Genomic DNA, 20,521 nt, shown 5'->3' on the forward strand with positions numbered 1-20,521 from the left:
CAGAAGCCGTGGCCCGTGTGGGCGGGGCGCGTGCCGGAAGCGGAAGTGACGGCAGAAGCGCGGGGCGCGATGGCGGCGACGGTGCTGGTGGCTGCGCGGCTGCTGCGCGGCGTCGGGGCCGGAGGCCCGCGGCCCAGGTGAGCCGTGCGGTCGTCCCGGGCGGCCGGGCCTGGCTCCCCTGCGGTTCATGCCGGGGAGGCAGGCGGGGGCGGTCGCTGAGCCCAGAAGCGTCGGCGGTCGGGAAGGAGCGCTCGGTGACCGTTGAGCTGCAAGACCAAGAAGGGAGTCGTCATGCCGCGGGGCAGCCCTGGGGACAGAGAACTGGGGCTTGGGGGGTGGTGAGCAGGCGCCAAGCCTGGAGGGGCTTGGCGAGCCGGAACTAGCCCAAGGGGGAACCCGAGTAGGTGCTACCAGGGCCTTCGGGGCCAAGTAGGGGCCGCGGCTTCCGTTAGACTAAGAGGACGCTGTCCCTGTTAGCTGCAACTCAAGGGACTTCCGGTTGGAAGCCTGTTTCCCGGTGGTAGTCGTGAAGACCCGAGAAGCGCAGCCTCCGGCCCTGTAACTGAGCCAGTGTCTCGATCACTCTTTTGTGTACTCAATGCAGAATTTTTGAGACTGCTGAGGAAGGGGTATTTCAGTTTTTTTTTTTTTAGGAAAGTTATTTTAATAAATGACTTAGTGAATTAATGCTAACAAAAGATTTAAAAGATAATTTGATGAATCTTCAGAAACGGAGATGTTGACTTTTAATGTGGACAGAACATGAGTGCTCAGAAGCAGTCTTCACAAGTGCACCGCCTTGAGTTTGTTGTAACTGGGCTTTTCCTCTAGATTTGGACCCTCTGCACACAGACAGTTTAGTAGCGGAGGCGCCTATCCCAACATCCCTCTGTCTTCTCCCTTACCTGGAGTACCCAAGCCTGTATTTGCTACAGTCGATGGACAGGAAAAATTTGAAACCAAAGTTACCAGGCTGGATAATGGGCTTCAAGTGGCATCTCAAAATAAGTTTGGACAGTTTTGTACAGTAGGAAGTAAGTACTATGGTGTGCTGCAAGTGTATTTTAATGTGGCATGCTTTTGTTGATTGTTGGTTGTAATTAGCATGTCATGTTTAGAGTGGAAGCATGTTACAAGTCTGAAAACTTCACCAAAATATGACTGCCAAGTGTCCATTTTGGGTGATAACATTTAGGGTATAGTCCTCCCCCCAACTTTGACCTTTCTATGATTTGTAAGTTTTCATCTCAATGTAGGATTTCACAGTGTGACAGTGTGTATATCTGTAAGGATGGTGAGCATGTTTATTACCTTCACGAAGTTTTGACTTAAATCATAGTCTCAGCTTTGAACAGTTTGTCTTACTTAGATTTCCTATTTTGAGTATCTGATTTAACCTGTCCATTTACTTTTTGTCACCAGTTCTTATTAATTCAGGATCAAGATATGAAGCGAAGTATTTTAGCGGAATTGCTCACTTTTTGGAAAAATTGGCATTTTCGGTCAGTGTTCAATTTGTTTGGTGTTTCATGTGTGCTTGCGGGCGTGTACTGAGGATCAAACCCAGAGTGTTATGCATGCTGGGCAGGTGCTCTACCACTGAGTTATGCCCTCAAGCACTCAATTTGGAATTTTTGAGGCTGCTGAGGAAGGGGTATTTCAGTTTTTCCTTTTTTAGGAAAGTTATTTTAATAAATGACTTAGTTAAATAATGCTAACAAAAGATTTAGAAGATAATTTGTATGTTTTGGAAATGAAATTACTTTTTTTTTTTTAAACTTTGTTTTTGGGATTTGGATTTTTTAAGTTTTCTTATTTACTTTTACTAGTCTACTGCTCGATTTGACAACAAAGATGAAATTCTGCTTACTTTGGAAAAGCACGGGGGTATCTGTGACTGCCAGACCTCAAGGTACTGTCTTTTATGTGGAGACTTACTCTGTGACCATGTGGAACTGCCCTTCTCATCCTTGGTCAGAGGCCCACTGAGCCTCTCCCATCAGAGTGGCTAAGGAGATTAGTGGTGAGAAAGGAGCCCTGGCCAGGACACAGAGTTGGGTGAAGAAAGGGGGCAGAACACAGGTGACATGTCTTACATGGAGAAGCAGTACCTGGAAGAACACTTGCCTATCACTTCAGTGAGGGTATTGGCTGTTGTCAGAGTAGCCCTGTGCCCGGGATGCTTACAAATAAAGCAGAGGGCCACATACAGCACATGGGCACAAGAGCTGAGGGTGGTGGGTGTCCTACAGTGACAGACACAGTCTGGAATGGGGAAAGGAATCATGGGAAAGGAGGCGTTGGGATTGTTTTTGAAGGGGTCTGCTAGATGGATGAGGTAGGGCCATGTCACAGCCCAGCATAGCCGAGGCACCAGCTGTGTTTGTTGTATAGCCGGAAAATAGGTGTGGAGACATGAGGATTGGGCTTTGCCTGCCAGCTGTGGAGCACGCTCAGACAGTTCTGGGCCATATGAGGTGATGCAGACAGATCATGGATTATTAAAAATGGTTGATTATTTAAACCTGAATGTGAAAAAATTATATAAAAGACAAACACTAAGAATTCAGTTAGTAAGGGAGAAGCCTAGTGTTCAGGTCCTCCATGTCTTTGCCTCAAGCTTCCTACTCCTCCCGTGTAAATGCTCTCTTGGTCAGGCAGGCCCCTTTCCTGACTCAGATGCAGCCCACTCTCCAGCTTAGGCAGTGGAGCTGCAGACCGCCTACTTCTCAATGTGGGGCCTTGTTCTGAGTAACAGTCCAGCTGGACTATAGGCTCAGTCCCCAAGCTGTTGAGGCTGAAGCACGTTCGCATGTTGACCAGTGGGTTGCTCAGCAAGGCTTAGAAAGCATAGGATAAAGCACTTCTCCTTTCAAGACAATGTGGCTTGTAAAAACCTTGGTAGGATTGGCTCCATTTGATTCAATAGTGTCCTTTACTGAAGAGCTTCCCTTGCCTGCCGCTGTGGCTCATCTTGCTTGGACTCCATGCCCTAGGGAGAGGGAAGAGAAAAGGCTGGGTGTAGCTTGGGAGCAAGTGCTTGCCTCGAAGCCCCAGGTTCAGTCCCCTGTACCATATAAAAAGAGGAAAAGGAAGTGTCTGTTGGTTTTTAACCAAAGGATAGAAAGTCCCTGCTGATGAGGAAAGCTTGAGAGCCTGACCCCAGAACCTGACGTTGCTGTCTTCCCAGAGATACCACCATGTATGCTGTGTCTGCTGACAGTAAAGGCCTGGACACTGTGGTTGGCTTGCTGGCTGAGGTGACTCTGCACCCCCGCCTGACAGGTATGGATCTAGTAAGCACGTGGTCAGGGTGGTGGGGAGCCAGAGGGACTGTTAAAGGGCCACACCTGGGAGGAACAGCCCCACATTGTTGGTATAGTTTCACTGGGGATGATGCTGGTGAGGCTGGGGTTGTAGCTCTGTGGCATAGTGTGTGCTTTGCATGCACAAGGCCCTGGATTCAATTCCCAGCACCAAAATGAAGAGGAAAAAATCCTTGGCACTGAGTACCATGGCACACACCTGTAATCCCAGCAGCTCAGGAGGCTGAGAAAGGATTGCAAGTTCAAAGCCAACCTCAGCAACAGCGAGGCACTAAGAAACTCAATGAGACCCTCTCTCTACATAAAATACAAAATAAGGCTGGGGGTGAGGCTCAGTGATTCAGTGCCCTTGAGTTCAATCCCTGGTACCAAAAAAAGAAAGAAAAATCTTTGGCATCTTAGGGCTTAGTGCTTTGATTCATCTCTCTAGGCCCTTTGAGATTTTTAGTGAAATTTCAGAAATGTTCAAGTCATGTGCAATGACTTGGGAGGCTGAGGCACAAGGATTGCAAGTTTAGGTTAGCCTGGGCAACTTAACAAGACCCTTAGCAACTTAGTGAGACCGTGTCTCTAAATAACAAAAGGGCTGGGGATGTGACTCAGTGGCAAAGTAACCATGGGTTTAATCCTCAGCACCAAAAGAAAAAAGAAATGCTCTTTAAACTTACCCTTAAACACCTTAACTGGCACACTATCAGAATTTATCATGGTGGCCACCATTGTCCTTGGCCTTGCAGATGGACTTGCAGGACCTGAAGTTCCAGCAGGGAGGGGTGCAGGTTGTCCTAGGGATCTGGCGGGTGCTGTGTCAGCAGGGGGCCTCAGTGCCCTGAGGCCAGGGTCCTGCCCTAAGATCCTCTTGACAGTGGCAGCTGATGGAATGGCACCCTGACCTGGGTCTGTGTCTGTTTCCTAAGTGCCTTTGTGCTGGGCCTGGTGTCCTTACAGCTGTGCCTTGACACTCAGGTCAGGTGTCTTCAGGACCTTTTACAGGTGAGGCAGCAGAGGTGTGGATCATATTCAAGTGACTGCTTCATGGCAGAGGGGTCAATAGGTCCTGGTTTTTGTTTCTGTTTGCCTGGCCTTCCCTTCACTCACTTGGGTACCCTCGGGCTGCCCCTTGATGGAGGCAGAGGCACCATTATGCCACCAACACAGAACCTCTGCCCCACTCTGCTGCCTGGGGCACATGCTGCTGTGCAGACTGAACTTTGTCTTTGGGTTCCCTTGCAGATGAAGAAATAGAGATGACACGGATGGCTGTCCAGTTTGAGCTGGAGGACTTGAACATGCGACCTGACCCTGAACCGCTTCTCACTGAGATGATTCATGAAGTAAAACATGAACCCACATGTGCCCGTATTCTCATGGGGGCTTCTCACACATGGGTGGGTGGGAGGTCCCTGCTATTATCCTCACAGGTTATGGAACAGTTGAGACATGGTCTTTAATTGTTTTGTGGTGCTGGGGATTGGACTCAGGGCTTGTGCTAGGCAAGCACTCTACTGTGGAGCTTCAGCCCCAACCTCCTAATGTCCTGATGTCTGAACCTGCAGTGTGATGTTTGCATCTTCCACTTCCAACAGTTACAAAACCTTTACTATTTTTGTCTGTAGAATGACCCTCCTATTTTGCTCTTTTTGTGAGCTGCTACTGCCAGACTGCAGCTGAACTCCCCAGCCTGCATTGGGTTTTCCAGAGGTTGAGCAGGAACCGCCTACATTCTCTGTGTGTCTGTTTCCCTTTGTCCCCCTCTCAAGGCTGCATACAGGGGGAACACTGTGGGCCTCCACCGTTTCTGCCCTTCAGAAAACATAGCCAAGATTGATCGAGAAGTGCTCCATTCTTACCTGAGGAACTACTACACCCCTGACCGCATGGTTCTGGCTGGAGTGGGCGTCGAACATGAGCATTTGGTGGAATGTGCTGAAAAGTACCTGCTTAGAGCCCAGCCAGCCTGGGGGAGTGCTGGGGCTGTGGAGGTGGACAGATCTGTAGCGCAGTACACCGGGGGGATTGTCAAGGTAGTGATGGGAGCTCTGGGGATCTTGCACTTTGCATTTCTCTGGCATGTGCTTTTGGTGTATTGTGGGTTTGTTTGCTTTTTTACAGGGGATTAAACCAGGGGTGCTCTTCCACTGACCTCCATCCCCAGCCCTTTTTTGGGGGGAGGGGTACCAAGATTTGAACTGAGGGCGACTCGGCCACTGAACCACATCCACATCCCTATTTTGTGTTTTATTTAGAGACAGGGTTTCATTGAGTTCCTTAGCACCTTGCTTTTGCTGAGGTTGGCTTTGACCTTGCCATCCTCCTGCTTCAGCCTCCTGAGCTGCTGGGATTATAGGCCTGTGCCACTCCATCTGGCTTTCCCTGGTCCTTTTTGATATAGGGTCTTATTAAATTGCTAAGGCTGGGATCACAGGTATGCATCCTACCCCCTGGTGTTTGTATTTACACTCTTACTTTAGTGTACAGTGTAGTCCCACGACAGAACAAACACATCCTATTTTTGAAGGAGTTCATCAGGTCTCAGTTGAGCCTCAGGACATTTGAGCACAGCGTGTACTCACTGCCAAGTCTTCACTGGATTTCTGCATAACACTCGTTTGCTCTTGTTTACAGCTAGAGAGAGACATGTCCAACGTCAGCCTTGGCCCAACCCCTATCCCAGAGCTGACACACATCATGGTGGGGCTTGAGAGTTGCTCCTTCCTGGTGAGTGCAGTCCTGGGTCAGGCAGTATAACCAAGGAGTCGAGTCTGCCCTGGCCTAATCACTGTCCCCGTCCTTGCAGGAGGAAGATTTTATCCCTTTCGCTGTGCTGAACATGATGATGGGAGGAGGGGGCTCCTTCTCAGCTGGTGGGCCAGGCAAGGGCATGTTCTCCAGGCTCTACCTCAACGTGCTCAACAGGTTGGTGGCCTTCAGTGGACAGGGCTGTTCTCAGGCTGCCATGTGTCTGGACCAGTTTCCCGTGGCCTGGCACTGGCCATACACCTTTGCCCAGCCACCCCATGTTTCCTCAGGCATCACTGGATGTACAATGCGACCTCCTACCATCATAGCTACGAAGACACTGGCCTCTTGTGCATTCATGCTAGTGCCGACCCAAGACAGGTGAGGCATAGCCAGCAGCCCGCAGACCAGGGTCTTGCTTGTGGGGTCAGCAGGCTGATGTGCACCCTCATCTCCTTCTCTTTGTAGGTTCGGGAAATGGTAGAAATTATCACAAAGGAATTTATTTTGATGGGCGGAGCTGTGGATGCAGTGAGTAAGCCTGGAGCCATTTCCAATCTTTACCTGCCATCAGATGGTGAGAGAGAGCCACGTGGAGGAGCAGCCAGCAGTGGGGCTTGTGCTGGCTGGCTCCACTCCGGGGCCTCCTGGCCGGTCCTGAGGGGAGTCTGCATACTCCTCAGCTGCCCCAGGGAATGCTGGTGAATTCAAGCAGTGCCATATCAGATGGGTGCCCCTTTTACAGCTGTTTATGCCTGAACATAAGTTTCTGTTGCCTTCTGCAGGAATATGGGAGATTGAATTCAGGGCTGCTCTTTCACCGAGCTGCACCCCTAGCCCTTTCTTATTTTGAAATAGGGTCTCACTCAGTTGCCCAGACTGGCCTTGAGCTTGTAATCCTCCTGTTTCAGCTGCTTGAGTCGCTGGGAGGTCAGATGTTACAGTGCCTAGCTTATCCACTGATTTTGTTTAGTTTAATTTTTGATATCTCACCTTGATGTTTGGAAGCCTAGTTGCTTTTTGGACCAAATAAGCCAATTTGTGCCCAGATGGGGAAGCCTGCCATGTCACCAGTCCATACCTGCATAGCAGTAGACGTTGTGCCTGCCTCTGAGCATCCTGCAGCACAGCCTGGCCTTCAGGCTTTCTCTCTTACTGTGCCCACACATGCATTTTTAAGAAAATAAGCATTATTTCAGACATAATATGCTTGCAGATCAGCACTCTTCATTTTCATTTGTATCTCAAAAAATACTTTTCCACCTAGGTGAAGTCAATTTGACATAAATTTATGGTGGTTATTTGCTTGAAGTTGTGAAAACTGAAAATACTTGTGTTAGTGAGGAATTATTTTAGTTAAGATGGCTTATAGCAGCCCTTTGTGTTACTGTGTTTCTTGGAGTATGGTGGCTCCCAGGCCCATTCACACATCGACTTCTTGCCACTCTGACCTGTTCCTCGATGGAACTGATCCTCTAGAGCCACAATTTTAAGTTCACGTCTAGTCAGGGCTTCTTGGACCCCATGCGGGAGAGTCTGTGCCTAGGACATACTTTGCGTTTTCTCATTTTCCTCCTACTCTTGTTGTATGCCAGGTTTGGGGCCCTAATTGGGTATTTCGTGTTCCCCACATGCTGCGATTTGGGCAAGAGATGAAGGAGAATCAAGGGCACACTTTTTTCCATCATGAGCATGGCAGAGGCTTTCTCAGGTGCAGCTCCTGCCCAGAGAACTTGGTGGCTGAGCCTGGCTGAGTGTGCTGGTGACCCAGGCCTAGACATCCCTCTGTCTCTTGTATTCATTACTGCATATAAGGAAGACCTTTGTGCTGGGACACATTCTCACCAGTCCCTCTTCCAGTTTGTGGCGACTACTGGTGATCAGGTGGGTAACTGAGTAATAGCATATGACCCTCAGGTGGAGCTGGAGCGGGCCAAGACACAGCTGATGTCGATGCTCATGATGAACCTGGAGTCCAGGCCTGTCATCTTTGAGGACGTGGGGAGGCAGGTACTGGCCACTTGCTCCAGAAAGCTGCCCCATGAGCTGTGCACGCTCATCCGTGAGTACACGCTCTCAGCCAGTAGCCTCCACAGCCTACGCTGAACTCAGATGAGGCTATGCCCCACTATAGAGGGATAGTTGGGTGCCCCTTGTGGACATGGCTGCCCTGCCCACGGGCCTGGTCCTTGCCAGGTGACTTTGGCAGGGAGTCAAAGGGCTGGGGTGCATATTTGCTTCTAGTCTCAACCCGTGTCAGCTGGCACTTCAGCACCTGACCTAGCCTGGAAGGAAGGGGTAGTTGTCAACAAGGGTTTTCAAGGAGGACCAGTGGCTGAAAAGTGCCAAGGGAGCAGTGCATTGTGTAGCAGCAGTGCCTTGGGTCAGCGCCTGCCCTTGAGGGTCTGGCAGGTGCCACAGCGCACATTTTATTTGCGGCGGCTTTTCTGGGGTCAGCTAAAGCCAGGCACAGAGTGCTTAGGGGGGAGGTGTCTCTATGTGAGTTGCCTTGGGTGTGAACTCAGTGGAGATATATGTGGTTCGTGAGCAGTGTGAACACCAGGACTTTGAAACCCGAGGGAGCAGCAGTCACAACACCCTTGAGGTTGGAACTTGCCAGCTGGGAATGAACATGACCTTTGTCACCCACACTAGAAGGCAGGCAGGCAGGCACTGAAGGGCAAGCTGATCGAGCATTACCTGCTGGCATCACCTGTTTCAAGGAGACTGCCAACCTGTCCTCCTGGGGTTGGCCTCCTGCTGGGGAGAGGCACCTGCCCTGCCTTCCTTTAGGACCATCCTTGAGTGTCCTGGTGTGGTCTTGGGTTTTGTCTTCTGTAGACAGTCAGGCTGCCTGCTTGGTGTGCTCCTGGGCAGTGGTGTTCTTCACATGGGTCTTGGTGGCTTCTGAGGGTGGCTCCTGCAGAGGTGCAGCCCGAGAAGTCCAACCTCCTCCTTGGACCTCTTGCAGATATGTCCACTAGATAGGCAGTCCTTATTCTGGGAACGGCAGCCTCTGTTGAAGTAGGCATGCCATCGCGACATTTCCCATTTGCTAAGAAAAGCTTGCACTGTCATTTTGCCCGTCTTGCCCTTGTCCTCCCTGCTGCTGCTGGACCCTCTGGAGCCCTCAGCAGCCCTCCCCCCCCCCCCCCCCCCCCCGTGCTGGGAACAGTGAGCCCCTCAGCCATATGGTGGTGGTGGCTTTGTGAGGAGCTGCTTGTGCTTGCCTGACATCCTCGCTCACTCTACACCAGGCAATGTGAAGCCAGAAGATGTCAGGAGGGTTGCGTCTAAGATGCTGCGTGGGAAGCCTGCTGTGGCCGCCCTGGGGGATCTGACCAACCTGCCTACTTACGAGCACATCCAGGCAGCGTTGGCCAGCAGAGATGGGCGACTGCCGCGAACTTACCGGCTCTTTCGGTAGAGACCTCCAGGATCTTCAGGGACCCCAGCTGCAGGGAGGTGTCTCCATGTGAGTTGCCTTGGGTGTGAACTCAGTGGAGATGTGTGTGGTTCGTGAACAGTGTGAACACCAGGATTTTGAAACCCGAGCTAGCAGTAGTCACAACACCCTTGAGGTTGGAATTTGCCAGCTGGGAATGAACATGACCTTTGTACCCCAAGCTGGAAGGCAGGCGGGCAGGCATTGAAGGGCACGCTGACTGAACAGAGCAGAAGCAGTTGAGCCTGTTCCTCTAATAAGATGGTGACTGACTCTTATCCTTCTGTTCTCCCTCACCCTCTAGCACAAGGGTGCTGGGAAAGGCCCTTGGTAACCTGCTCTAGGAGGAATCATCCAGTCCAACCCAGTGTCTCAAAGCTTCTTGCCCCAGGGTATCAGTGAGTGCAGGGCTGGGGCTGCTTGTACTTGAGGGCCGGTGGTAACTGATAGTGGCAGCAGAGGGGAGGGGGATGGCATTGCAGTGTGCTGCTGCACGGATGGGAGCAGTCCCCAGGTCTGCAGAGCCAGGAAGCATGGCCCTTTCTTAGTGCAGATAGAGGGACTGCATGTCTCAAGGGAGTTGGGCTTCTGGGCATGCTTGTGAATTGGCTTCTGAGTGTGCTTGTTGTTGAATTCTTTTCCTGTAGTTACTGCACTCTGGACACCTGGAACCTTCGCCCTGGGAGTCCAGTGGAAGGGTCTGCTTGATGCCTGCTGGTGGGAACGCAGTCAACTGGGACTGGAGCCTGGGGATGTCCCAGTGTGCCTCAGGTGACTGTTCTCACTGGAAGGATGCCACTGCAGGTGCCCTGAGCACCTGGGGCAGAGCAGGGGTGCTGGCCTAGGTCCTCAACAACTGCTGAGCAATCCCCTCACCCTGGGAGCCTAACCACATACCTACTAGGCTGCTCTTCTCAGAGTCTGTGCCCCGAATCACCAGTCCTTCCCATTCCCTCCTCTCAGCCTCCCTGGCCATACCCCTTTTCTGTTCATCTTCCCTTTGCCACTAACTTGCACCTGAAAGTCACCTTCATGGGCACTTCCTGAGGTAGGTTGTGTAGTTGGTCCTGAACTCTTGAGAACTCTGGTAGCCAGACAGGGGCTGGCTACACCTGGACTCTTGCTGAAGGACAGTGTGTGTTTGAGAGAACAAGAGCCATTTTAAAAACCACCATCATCCTAGTCCTTACTTGGTTCTTTATGAAGCCTATTTTCCATAATTCACCAGCTTCATTTATATTAATTTGAATTTTTTACTAGACTAATTTGCCATGTGAAATGTCATCTAAATGCATCAAGTCCATCAGTATGCTCTTGACCTCTGACCTTTTAGGCTCAGCACTCTCCAACTCAGGCCAGACTAAGACAGAGGCACCAGTGGCAGAAATGGCCTGAGAAAGAACCTATAAAACCTTCCTCCTTCCAAGGCTGGCTCCACAGGAATCTTACTAACAGAAATTTCAGTTCATTGATTTGGAACTTGAGATTCATTTGAGCAAAATACACATACAGACCATTGAATTTTTATTGAAGTGGAATGGTGAGCGCTCTCCCGCTTTATCAGAAACATTGGTGCGTTGCTTTAAAGTTTATATCCCATATTTTGGAAGCTGATATTAATAGAAGTCTTAGTGTTCGCTGGGATTGCTTGTGGCTTCAGCCCAGTCCACCTGAGTCTTCCCCTCACGTTGCCTCTGGCCTGCAGGAGGAATGCTCAGCAGGGACTGGGACAAGACTGTCAGCAGTTGCAAGCCGAGTCAATTTCCTGCCTTTGTGTTCCATGTCCTTTTAAAACAAGAACACTGTAAGAATAAGGTGTACACACAGGCTTTCTTTCCAACATTCAGTTTTGGGCCAAAGAGTTTTTAAGATTTTATATATGCATTTATTTAAAAATATAAATATGGAAAAATAAATAATTTAAAGACTAGAGTGGATGTCCCTAGATCTCTGTACATTCAAGGCTGTATCTTGTCAAGAATATAAGACTCAAAGAGCAATGATGTGGTCAAAGCCCTCTTTAAGGAACAGAGTCCCCAGCTAGGCTTCCCTGCCCAACCTAAGTGTCCAGGGCAGGAAGTACCATCTCTGTTAACACCACCCTGTGGCTGATGTCACAAAAGCAGATGGTCTGCTGATCACTAAAACGGATGCAGCACATAGCTGGGCTTGGCCTCTGGAGGGAAGGGAGGTGGCCCTCACTCAGCTGGGGGTGGGGGAGATAGGATCAGCACATGGGCCTCAGCCCAAGGAAGAGAGGGCTCAAGGCCTGGGAGAGGGCAACTGTCATGACCCCAACATGGCCTCAGCATGCTGTAGGGCAGACCCAGGGCCTGACCCCCATACACCTGTGTGGAGAGGAAGGGCCCAGCTTGTGTGGGACATAGAAACTGGCTCTGGGTATGGAGCCGCAAATGAAGGAATGGAGGGAGAGGCTGTGGCACTAGGTAGGTCATGGGAGTTTCAATACCCTGAGAAGCCCCCCCCAAGTGCCTGTGGGGACAAGTCTTAAGTACAGGCTCGCCCAAGTAAGTGAAGGCAGCTTTCTTCCCGGTATGCAGTCTGGCCTGGGGGTTTCTTGGTGAGAAAGTAGGGCAGCCCTAGTGGCAGTGCGTCAGGACCCGAGAATGAATGACAGGTGTCAGGAGCACACACTGCAGTCTTCTCCAGCAGCTCTAGGTCAAAGGTCCTCCTCTAACAACTTCAGGAAATGGTGCAGATGGTACTGGGGTTCTGATTCTTCATTGCTTGCTGCTTCTGAATTTCTTTCGAAATCCGTCTTTTAATTCCTATCAAGTACAGTTCTCGGTCAAACTTGCCAGCAGCTAGTGGAATGCTGTGAGGGAGAAGCAGTGTTAGGAATGCCTCGGCTCCCTAGCACAGGTGCCGTCCTGGACCAGGGTGCCCCCTGGATGGAGCCCCAGGGCTACCTGAGGGTTACGGCCTCCAAGCATCAGGCCGCCAGCCACACTGCCCTTCAGGGCTAGCTCTGCTTCTCCCTGGGGCCCACTGGGAGAGACGGCAGCCAATCTCGAAGACTTCACTCCTAAAGCCGCCTCCTCCCTTTCCTTCGTCCTGAGGTCACAGGACAAGCCTCCTTGGGCAACCCTGAGGATACTGGGAGCAGCTCCCTAGACAGCAACTTCACGTTGGACCCCAGGGGCTGCCAGCACCCCACCCACCTTGCTTGTTGGCAGTGCATGTTACTGCACCTGCCCAGCCCAAGCCACAGCCAGAGCCTGGGAGGGAGCCAGGCACAGGGGATACTCACTTATCTCGGCCAGGCCTCACTTTCACCCGGAAAAGGCCATAGACAGGGCGGTGGTCAGATGTCTTAATCCCAGGGCAGGAAGAGTACTTCACAGGACAGATGTCGCCCTTATGGCGGCTTCTGTACAAGACCCGGTCCTTCAGAAGAGACGGCAGAAGCAGGAGCACTGATGAGGTGTCATTCTGCTGCAGGCCTGGCCTGTATGCCTCTGCCCAGCTTTGTCCTATAGCAACCCTCCAGCCACGACCCTCAAACGCTTTACTGCTGGGGTTCTAAAGACCTATGGGGTGGTGCCTGCTTCCTCCTGGCCCTCTAGGAGCCATCGGGCGCTGCCTTGCCCCCACAGCTGCCCCAGTACTGGATCTCAGGTCTGGCAGGGAGCAGAGTTGTACAGGAGTCTCTCCACCTTCCCTCCAGATCCCTGACTGCAGAACAAGCTGTGGCCTGGGAGAGTATGGGGCATAGGCTGTCCTGGCACTCGGAGCATGTCTGAGGGCCAGCTTGCCTGTGCTTTGCAGCATCTTTGGAGGAGGGCACCATCAGTCAAAAGAGACTCTGAGGTTGGGTCACTGGCCTGGCAGGCTGTGGTGTGCATTAGAGGGCTCCTCAGTGCCAGCCTGTGGAGGTAGAGGCTGGCCTGGGTGCCTACCGTGTAGGAGGGAGTCCTCTGTTTGGAGGTGCTGTCATAGGTGTCCTTCCCAATGTCAAACTTGTATGATGGGAGGAAGTGGATGTCCGGTTCCTGGAAGCCCTTGAAGATGGACCCTGCAACACAGGCTAGCTCAGATCAGCACAAGCCCACACGTGCTGGCCAGCCCCAGGCTGCTCACCTTTCTTCATCTCCTGGATGAGCTGGTCATGCTGCAGCAGTGCCGGCACATCCACATCCAGACCCTGCTTCAGGATGGCCTCCACAGCCATGCGTCCACCACTTAGGCGGAAGTTAAAGTCTCCAAACCAGAACACCTCATCGAACCGGGTGGTGACATCCGCTGGGTACAGGGAAAAGTGCATCCATGCTGGTCTCCCCTTCTGTGGCCACAGTGACAGATGCACAAACCCCAGGCCAAGCAATGGAGCTTCTCCACCTGGGTGCCCTCCCCCAAGAATCACAGGACAGCTGGTGGGAGTGGGGGAGGCAGGCAGTGAGGTCTTCTGGCTTGTCCAGATTTGGACAGCTGTAGACAAGCCAGAAGCCATCTAAGCAGTGATCCTCATAGCGAACTGGCCACTGTCTCTGACCCTTACTACCCTGGAGGGTAGGTGGCAACGATGCAGACCCCAGCTAGCAGGTGAGCAAGAGTGGCCCAGCTGGACTTGGGGGTCTCACAGGTCCACGCACCATCTGTGCAGCAGTACCAAGTGACTTCCTGACCTTGACTCTCATACCCCTAAACAGTTCCTGCTAAACCATGCAGAGAACAAGTGAGGAGATGCCCGAGGCACCTGCCAAGCACAGCTCACCTGCACTGGAACGGTAGGGGTTGGTGTCTGGTACGTTCCTAGGCAGAGCCAGGGCTTGGATGGTTCTGGTGTAGTCCAGCAGCCGCTCGGCCACCTTCCCATCACCAGCTGTGAGGGTGGAAATGGGTGGGGACATGGGTTTCTAGACACACGTCCAAGGGACCTGCCTGGCCACCCCACCCTGTGAGGCTCTGGACAGCTCTGCCTCAGTGGCTGTCCTGAGCACAGCAGGTCCTATCAAGGCAGAGTGACTGGGAACCAGGGCCTTGGCTGACAGCGACTCACAGGTGAAGTGGGACGTGATGAAGAGGAAGGAGGTGCCGAAGAAGGTAAAGCTGACGCCCAGGGCCCCCTTGGTCTTGATCTGGGACACAATGCGTGTCGTCACCGTGGAGCACTCCACCTCTGTGAGGGGTGGGGTGGACAGCCTCAGTGAACCTGCGCGAAGGCCCCACGCCACCTGTGCCTGTGTGTCACGCAGCAGTCTCCAGGGCCAAGTCCCAGAGGACCAGTACATCTGTCTGAGAGCAGCCCTGTGTGGAACCACCACTCTCTGAGTGCACCTGGGGCTGTGGGACATGGTGCCTACCTGAGCAGAACCAGATGAGGTCCCTGCGGATGAACAAGGACACGTACAGAACCCCGTGGGCTGCCGAGGACAGGAGCACGTAGCGGGGGCCCAGTGTCTCCTGAAGGCGTGTCTCCCATTCCCGCCTGTGGGAAAGAAGTAGGCGGCTGGGGTGGGGGGAGCACAGCTGGAAAGGCCCCCAAAGGACTCCTGGGGATTCCCCAAGACTGAGCTCCATCTTCTTGCACTGAGAATGGTGGATGGGCAAAAGGAAGGCCACCTCCTGGGGCTGAGGCCAAGTCCCAACAGTCTGCCTCTGTTCCAGATCCCTGTGGGACCCGCACAAGCACTTCTGTCCCACCCTCTGCTTGGCTGGGCTCGCAGGGCAGGGGTCTCCCTTACAGTGCCTGGTGCCCACTCCCCACGGTATGTGCCAAACAGGCCCCAGGAACTCACTGGGATGCCCACAGGCTACATCCTGTGTCAGGACGGCCAATGATGCCCTTTGGGTCAACAAAGAGCCTGCGGAGGGCCAAAGTGGCCTAAAAAAAATCCAGCACTGTTCCTTGCTACCTTTACAGCCTTGTAAATCAACTATTGGTTTACAAAAAAATGAAAACTGCCTATCTCAAATTATCTGCATCAGTATCTGTAAAGAAACCAACTTGCATGTCCAGCCTGGCATGGAGATTAGCACATGGGGCCTCAGGCCCACAGCTTCAGACTCAGGCCTGACTTAGCACTGCTGTCCACAGAAGATAATGCTGGGCCCGAGGGGCTTGGAGGGGGCCCAAGCCGGTGCCTACCTGTCAGAGCAGCCCTCCTGCACCCCAATGACATACAAGTCCTGGGTGTAGTCAGCCTCGGTGGGCAGCAGGAACTCATCCAGGCTTGGCGGGAGCTCCTATGGAGAGGAGCACAAGATAGTATTACATCAAGGCCACTGGCTCCTCAGGCCTGGGCAGAAGCCATGGAGCACCTGTGCCACTACCCAGTGGTGGCTGCAGGGCACCCCTTCTGAACGAGGGAACCGAGGCTACTGCAGTTGATACTGAGGTGTGGTTTCTACGTCCCATGGACCTTGACACCCTAGAGGCCTCATGTCTAGGTAGGCTGCTCTGCCTCAGTCTTCCTCCCTGAGTACGAGCACAAGCTTGTCCATCACCATCTCCCCACTGACCAAGGCTGTGTCTGTGACGCCCCTTGTGCTTGATGGGCATCTGGCATCTAGTCTGTGTTGCTTGCCACTAGGCCTCTCTACCCCTCAGGTACAGTCAACCTTGGCCAGGTCGGTTGTCTGGCCCCTCATGGAGCTGGTGGCCAGGGAGATGCAGGTGGGCACTAGGGGCCCTCTCAAGGGAACAGTGTGCTTTCCCTGCTCTACCTGCACACCTCTGCTGGGACTGGCGATGGGGCATCAGGCCTCGGCTCCCAAGAGCAGAACCACACAGGAAGCAGTTCTGACTGCTCAGGCGCCACCCTGCACTCTTACCTTCTGGCCCTGCATGTTCCAGGTGGCCACAAAGAGGGCCATGTTCCGGTCTGGGAAGTACTGGGTCAGCTCATCTGCCCCTAGCAGGGCCCCACTGGCCAGGAGACTCCCCTCCAGGTAGCTCCTGCAGAGAAGAGGCAGAATGTTTCAGTGCGCAGCCAGGAGAAGTGACCGTAGGGACATGCTCTCTGGGCTCCCAGTCCCCGAGACTTGAGGCCAGCAGCAGGGCTGCTTGGGCCCAGAGGGGCAACACTGAGCCCCACAGAATGTTGGCACCATCTCCCCTTGAGTCCGGGTTCCCTGAGCCAGAGCATGCATGAGAAACTGCCTGCTCCGATAGAGTGAGCTGTGCCTGCTGCCACTTTGGGCTGTTTTGGTAGGTAAGGTTCTGGGAGGTCACAGAAGCAAAGCCAAACTCTGTGCTGAGAATAGGGTTGGTTGGGTGGACATAGTGTATTTCAGGGAGGGGCCTGGCTCTCCACTCCTCCCCAGGTCAACACAGTGGGACGGGTTAGGATAGGAAGGCAGAGGAGCCCATCTCAACCACCCAACTGCAACGGGATGGATGTCGTAACACACCACAATGCCACGTAGCACACCACAATGCCGCGGGACCACAGGAAATAGCGGCAAGCCGCTGACCCTACTGCAGGCGCCCCTTGCCTCTCCTGCCACAGGGTCTGCAACACTGCCTGTAAAGACACCAGGCATGTGCAGCTCTGTGGACCACCTGTCAGTCACAGTCGCTGGCTCTGCCACCATGGTGCAAAAGTCTCAAGGGCCACACGTACCTTGAAAACCATCACACAGAAATGGAACCTGGACGTCAGGGGATGGGCATCACTGTGAAGTATTGCAAGTTCTGATTTTCTTCTAGCCATTTAGATATGTAATCTGGTCTCTGCCTGCTACCGGTAGGACAGGCAGTGGCTAGACACACACGTGTCCCTCCACAAAGTATCTGGACATGTCTTTCACAATGGGAGGCGAGAATCCAGTTCCTCTCTACCTGGTCCCTGCTACTGTCCCCTTAATCACAGGCCACTCTTCTACACAATCTGGAGGGCCCATCTCCATGGACAGGGAGGCTGTGCCTGCTCTACCATTTCTGCCGAGGCCTGACCTGCTCAACCGTCTGGCCTGCCCAGGCCAGGGCCAGCCATGCTGTTTCCAATCAGTTTCCAGGCTGCATCCACCCTGCATCTGACTGCTCTGCCTCTCACATCCCTGTAATCCCATGACTTAACTTCCTTCCCACCCAGCAGGCTCCAAGTCTGCCATGCCAGCCCCAGAGACACCAGGACACAAAAGCTGGTTCAGCTCCTGGGGCCTTGGCACCCCTGGTGCCTATGGAGCTTCAGCACTAGCAAAGGTGGACTCTTCAGAGCCCTTGTTCATGGACACTGCAGGCTTCTCACGCTCTTCAAGGGCATGGCCTGCCTCTTCTGAGGCCACTTTCCCCTCATCTTCATCCTCTCTGATCCTGCTAGAGACAAACCCCAGGCGAGCAGTGGGCCTGAGATGGGGGAGGGTGGGGTTGGAGTGTGCTTCTTCCTGGGGCTGGGATAGCCATGCCACTGGCCGCTTCCTCACACCCCAGGTTCCCAATCCACCACTGTGCCCTAGCTGCACTTCGCCCTTGCCCCCTCTCAAACTGTATTTAGGGTGGGCCCTGGACTTGATGTCCTTGAGTGGCCACCTGAAGACACAGGTAGATTGGAGGGAGGCAGCCATCAGCCAGCTGCCCCTGAGGCCCTGGGAGCCCTGGAAAGAAGGGGTCCCTTCAAAGGGACCTTGTTCTGGACTTATGCTCCAGAACTGGGAACCCTGCAGGAAGCACTTCCTGCTCTGCCTGCTCACAGTCCCTCCGCCCCAGTGCTCCAGCAGCATGGCATTGGAACACTGAGGGCAGGCAGCCCTCCTAGGACAAGACCCAGGTCCTAGGACAAGACCAGGCTCAGGAGAGGAGGCCATGGGTTTTGACAGGCTGAGCCCAAGTCGTCTGTGGGCCCTTGGTTAGGGTTATGATAGAAGTCAGGCAGACAGGAGTGACATTGGGGTGGCACTAGCCTCTTTTCAAGCTACGAAACTCTATGTAACATCACAGAGAGCCACACACAGGAACCAAGGGCCTATGCCTCCTCCAGGGTGTGACATCTCCACTCAGCTGTGGGGACAGAGCAGGTCTGGAGCACAAGCCATGAGCAGGTCTTGAAGCAGAGCACAGAAGTCCCTGTGGTTTCAGGCATCACCAGGCTGCCACTCCCCTGGGAGGCAGAGCCTTTTCTTGCCTGCAGCCTGTGGGTCCTGCTAACTGTCCTGCTGAAATGCCAGCCTGTGCCCAGAGCCCCTGAGGGCAGGGGACTGCAGGCAGCCTATGGCTGCTCAATGTCCCTCACACACAGCGGTTAAACAGAAAAACACTCAAGGCAGAACAGAAGGAGGCCACCTTCCACTTGGAGGACCACCAGCACAAAATGCAAGCCAGCCAGCATACGGATGGAGCATGGGGGTGCCATCTTTTACAAGAGCACCCTGCCTCAGTGCAGTGATCAGGCAGGAAAAGTCCTGGAAGAGAGGCCGAGAGGCAGAGGGGCAGCGTGTCTAGGACGCATACCTGGCGTCACATGGGAGATGGCTGCTGAAGGGAGACCTGCCCTCTTCTCTGCCTGCACGTGAGGTATTCTTTAAGAGAATGCTTGCACAGCCTGCTCCCCAGCACCAAAACAGGCCATGGCGAGACTGCCCTCCCAGCAGCCTTACCTGCTCCGGACGTCCTTGGTGCGGATGGGTGCCAGGAGGCTGAAGGAAGACTTGGCTGAATGAAGGGAGTGGGTGTCACAGGCCAGGGGGCTCCGTGGCCGGCTGGGGCCCAGGCTGCTATGGGCCCGTACCAGCCTGGGCTGTGCGTGGTGCTTGTGGTCGGCATGCTCGGAGTCAACCTTGTTTGCCATCCTTGGGGAGTTGGAGGCCACGTTCAGATCTGGGGTGGGTGGTGGGCGAGGGGGACACAGGATGGCCAGCCTCGGGGAGCTCCCAGCTGGGGCAGCCTCCCTGTGCAGCAACTCCAGGGAGGTGCTGATCATTCCAGAGAGACAGTTACCCCATGAAGAGGGGCTTCCACCCTCACTGCCCACAGCCCTGCGGGGCTTGGGGATCTCCTGCAAAGATGTGCTCAGGCAGGGTGGGGGGCAACTGTGGGCCGGGGCCTGGGGGGCCATGTCCTGCTCGGAGCCCTTGTAGGGGCTGGCCCCACCCTGGGTGGCCAGGTCCTCCTGGCTCCGTGGAAAACGCCTCCTTCTCCAGCCCTTATCATCTAAGGACAGGGTCCGCTCTAGCCTGGGCCTCGTGGGGGGCTGAGGGGTGGTGGGTTTTGCCCGGGCTTGGGGGTCCTCACTGCTGATTTTTGCCGGATCACTGAAAGAAGGCACGGGGTTCTTCTCAGGGTCCTGGCGGTGGGGAGTGGGCAAGGCCCCAGGGCTTGGGAGGAGGTCTTTGTTTGCTCCAGGAAGGCGTCCCTTGAGCATTCTGGCTTCCAGCTGCCCAGGAGCCTCTGTGTGACGCATGCACGTGGCCTTGGTCGGCATGGTGCAGGAGCCCTCACCCAAGCAGCCTGGCCCTCTGAGATAGCTCCTCCCTAAGTTGCCACCAACTCAAGTGTCAGGGACACAGTCGGTGGAGGTCACCGGGAGCAGAGGAAAGAAGCTGGGAGGCCCCTCTTTGGCCTGCTGGGGTGGTCCTTCTGGGGAGGGCAGTCCTGCATGGTTGGAGTCACCAAGGCCTGGAGGAAATCCCAGAAACCTTGCTGTTAGGGGTCCCAGGTCTCCCCAGGGAGGCGGGCCTGCTGTCCTGGAGGACGTCCGTGGTGCTGCTGGTGACAGCCAGGGACACATCCAGGAGGAGCTGGTCCGCGCTTCCTCCCTGGGCTGGGGAAGCCTGTCCCCGCCCCTGGGCCCACCTCCGGGTGCCGCGGCGACACCAGCCCTCCCGCCCCACCCGGGCCAAGTGGGGCCGACGGGCCGGGTCGCCCGGGCTCACCTGCGCCCGCCTCTCCCCGCAGGCCCTGCCGGCGCCCGAGGGCCCACCCACCGCGCCGGGCGCGGGCCTGGGAGGGCGTGGGCCGGGCCGGCCCCGGCCGCCCGCAGCAACGACCGCGCCCGCGCGGGGCTGAGCGCGGCCTGGAACGTGGCCCAGGGGTCAGCGCACGCGGCCCGCT

The 20,521-nt window shown here is 54.3% G+C and overlaps 2 protein-coding genes across 8 annotated transcripts; one reads left to right on the forward strand and one right to left on the reverse strand.

Moving 5' to 3' along the window:
* Window positions 1-16: 16 nt before the first annotated feature.
* Pmpca (peptidase, mitochondrial processing subunit alpha) lies at window positions 17-11,440 on the forward strand. Of its 2 annotated transcripts, XM_078048745.1 has the most exons (14): window positions 17-137; window positions 832-1,034; window positions 1,423-1,502; window positions 1,830-1,912; window positions 3,191-3,285; window positions 4,560-4,660; window positions 5,087-5,350; window positions 5,952-6,044; window positions 6,124-6,242; window positions 6,356-6,446; window positions 6,534-6,596; window positions 7,983-8,127; window positions 9,323-9,540; window positions 10,158-11,440. In XM_078048745.1, the coding sequence occupies exons 1-13, from the start codon at window positions 70-72 to the stop codon at window positions 9,490-9,492; spliced, it is 1,575 nt and encodes a 524-aa protein (XP_077904871.1). In that variant the 5' UTR covers window positions 17-69; the 3' UTR covers window positions 9,493-9,540; window positions 10,158-11,440. The 2 variants fall into 2 exon arrangements, with proteins under 2 accessions (XP_077904871.1, XP_013219046.1); XM_013363592.4 differs by lacking the exon at window positions 17-137 and having other exon boundaries at window positions 894-1,034; window positions 3,193-3,285.
* On the reverse strand, window positions 11,022-20,477 carry Inpp5e (inositol polyphosphate-5-phosphatase E). 6 transcript variants are annotated; one of them, XM_078048735.1, is made up of 12 exons: window positions 20,344-20,476; window positions 19,703-20,086; window positions 19,069-19,288; window positions 16,306-16,429; window positions 15,620-15,717; window positions 14,835-14,959; window positions 14,531-14,650; window positions 14,246-14,353; window positions 13,612-13,959; window positions 13,431-13,546; window positions 12,782-12,918; window positions 11,022-12,346 (listed from the first exon to the last, which is right to left on the reverse strand). In XM_078048735.1, exons 2-12 carry the CDS (start codon window positions 19,890-19,892, stop codon window positions 12,214-12,216), a joined length of 1,719 nt encoding a protein of 572 aa, XP_077904861.1. In that variant the 5' UTR covers window positions 19,893-20,086; window positions 20,344-20,476; the 3' UTR covers window positions 11,022-12,213. The 6 variants fall into 6 exon arrangements, 5 of the variants coding, with proteins under 5 accessions (XP_077904861.1, XP_077904858.1, XP_077904859.1 ...); XM_078048732.1 differs by having other exon boundaries at window positions 11,022-11,295; window positions 12,166-12,346; window positions 19,069-20,086; XR_013438429.1 differs by adding an exon at window positions 12,441-12,641 and having other exon boundaries at window positions 12,208-12,346; window positions 19,069-20,086; window positions 20,344-20,477.
* Between the last annotated feature and the right edge of the window lie 44 nt (window positions 20,478-20,521).

This window comes from Ictidomys tridecemlineatus, chromosome 4 (assembly GCF_052094955.1).
Source record: "Ictidomys tridecemlineatus isolate mIctTri1 chromosome 4, mIctTri1.hap1, whole genome shotgun sequence".
In the NCBI taxonomy this organism is placed as follows: domain Eukaryota; kingdom Metazoa; phylum Chordata; class Mammalia; order Rodentia; family Sciuridae; genus Ictidomys; species Ictidomys tridecemlineatus.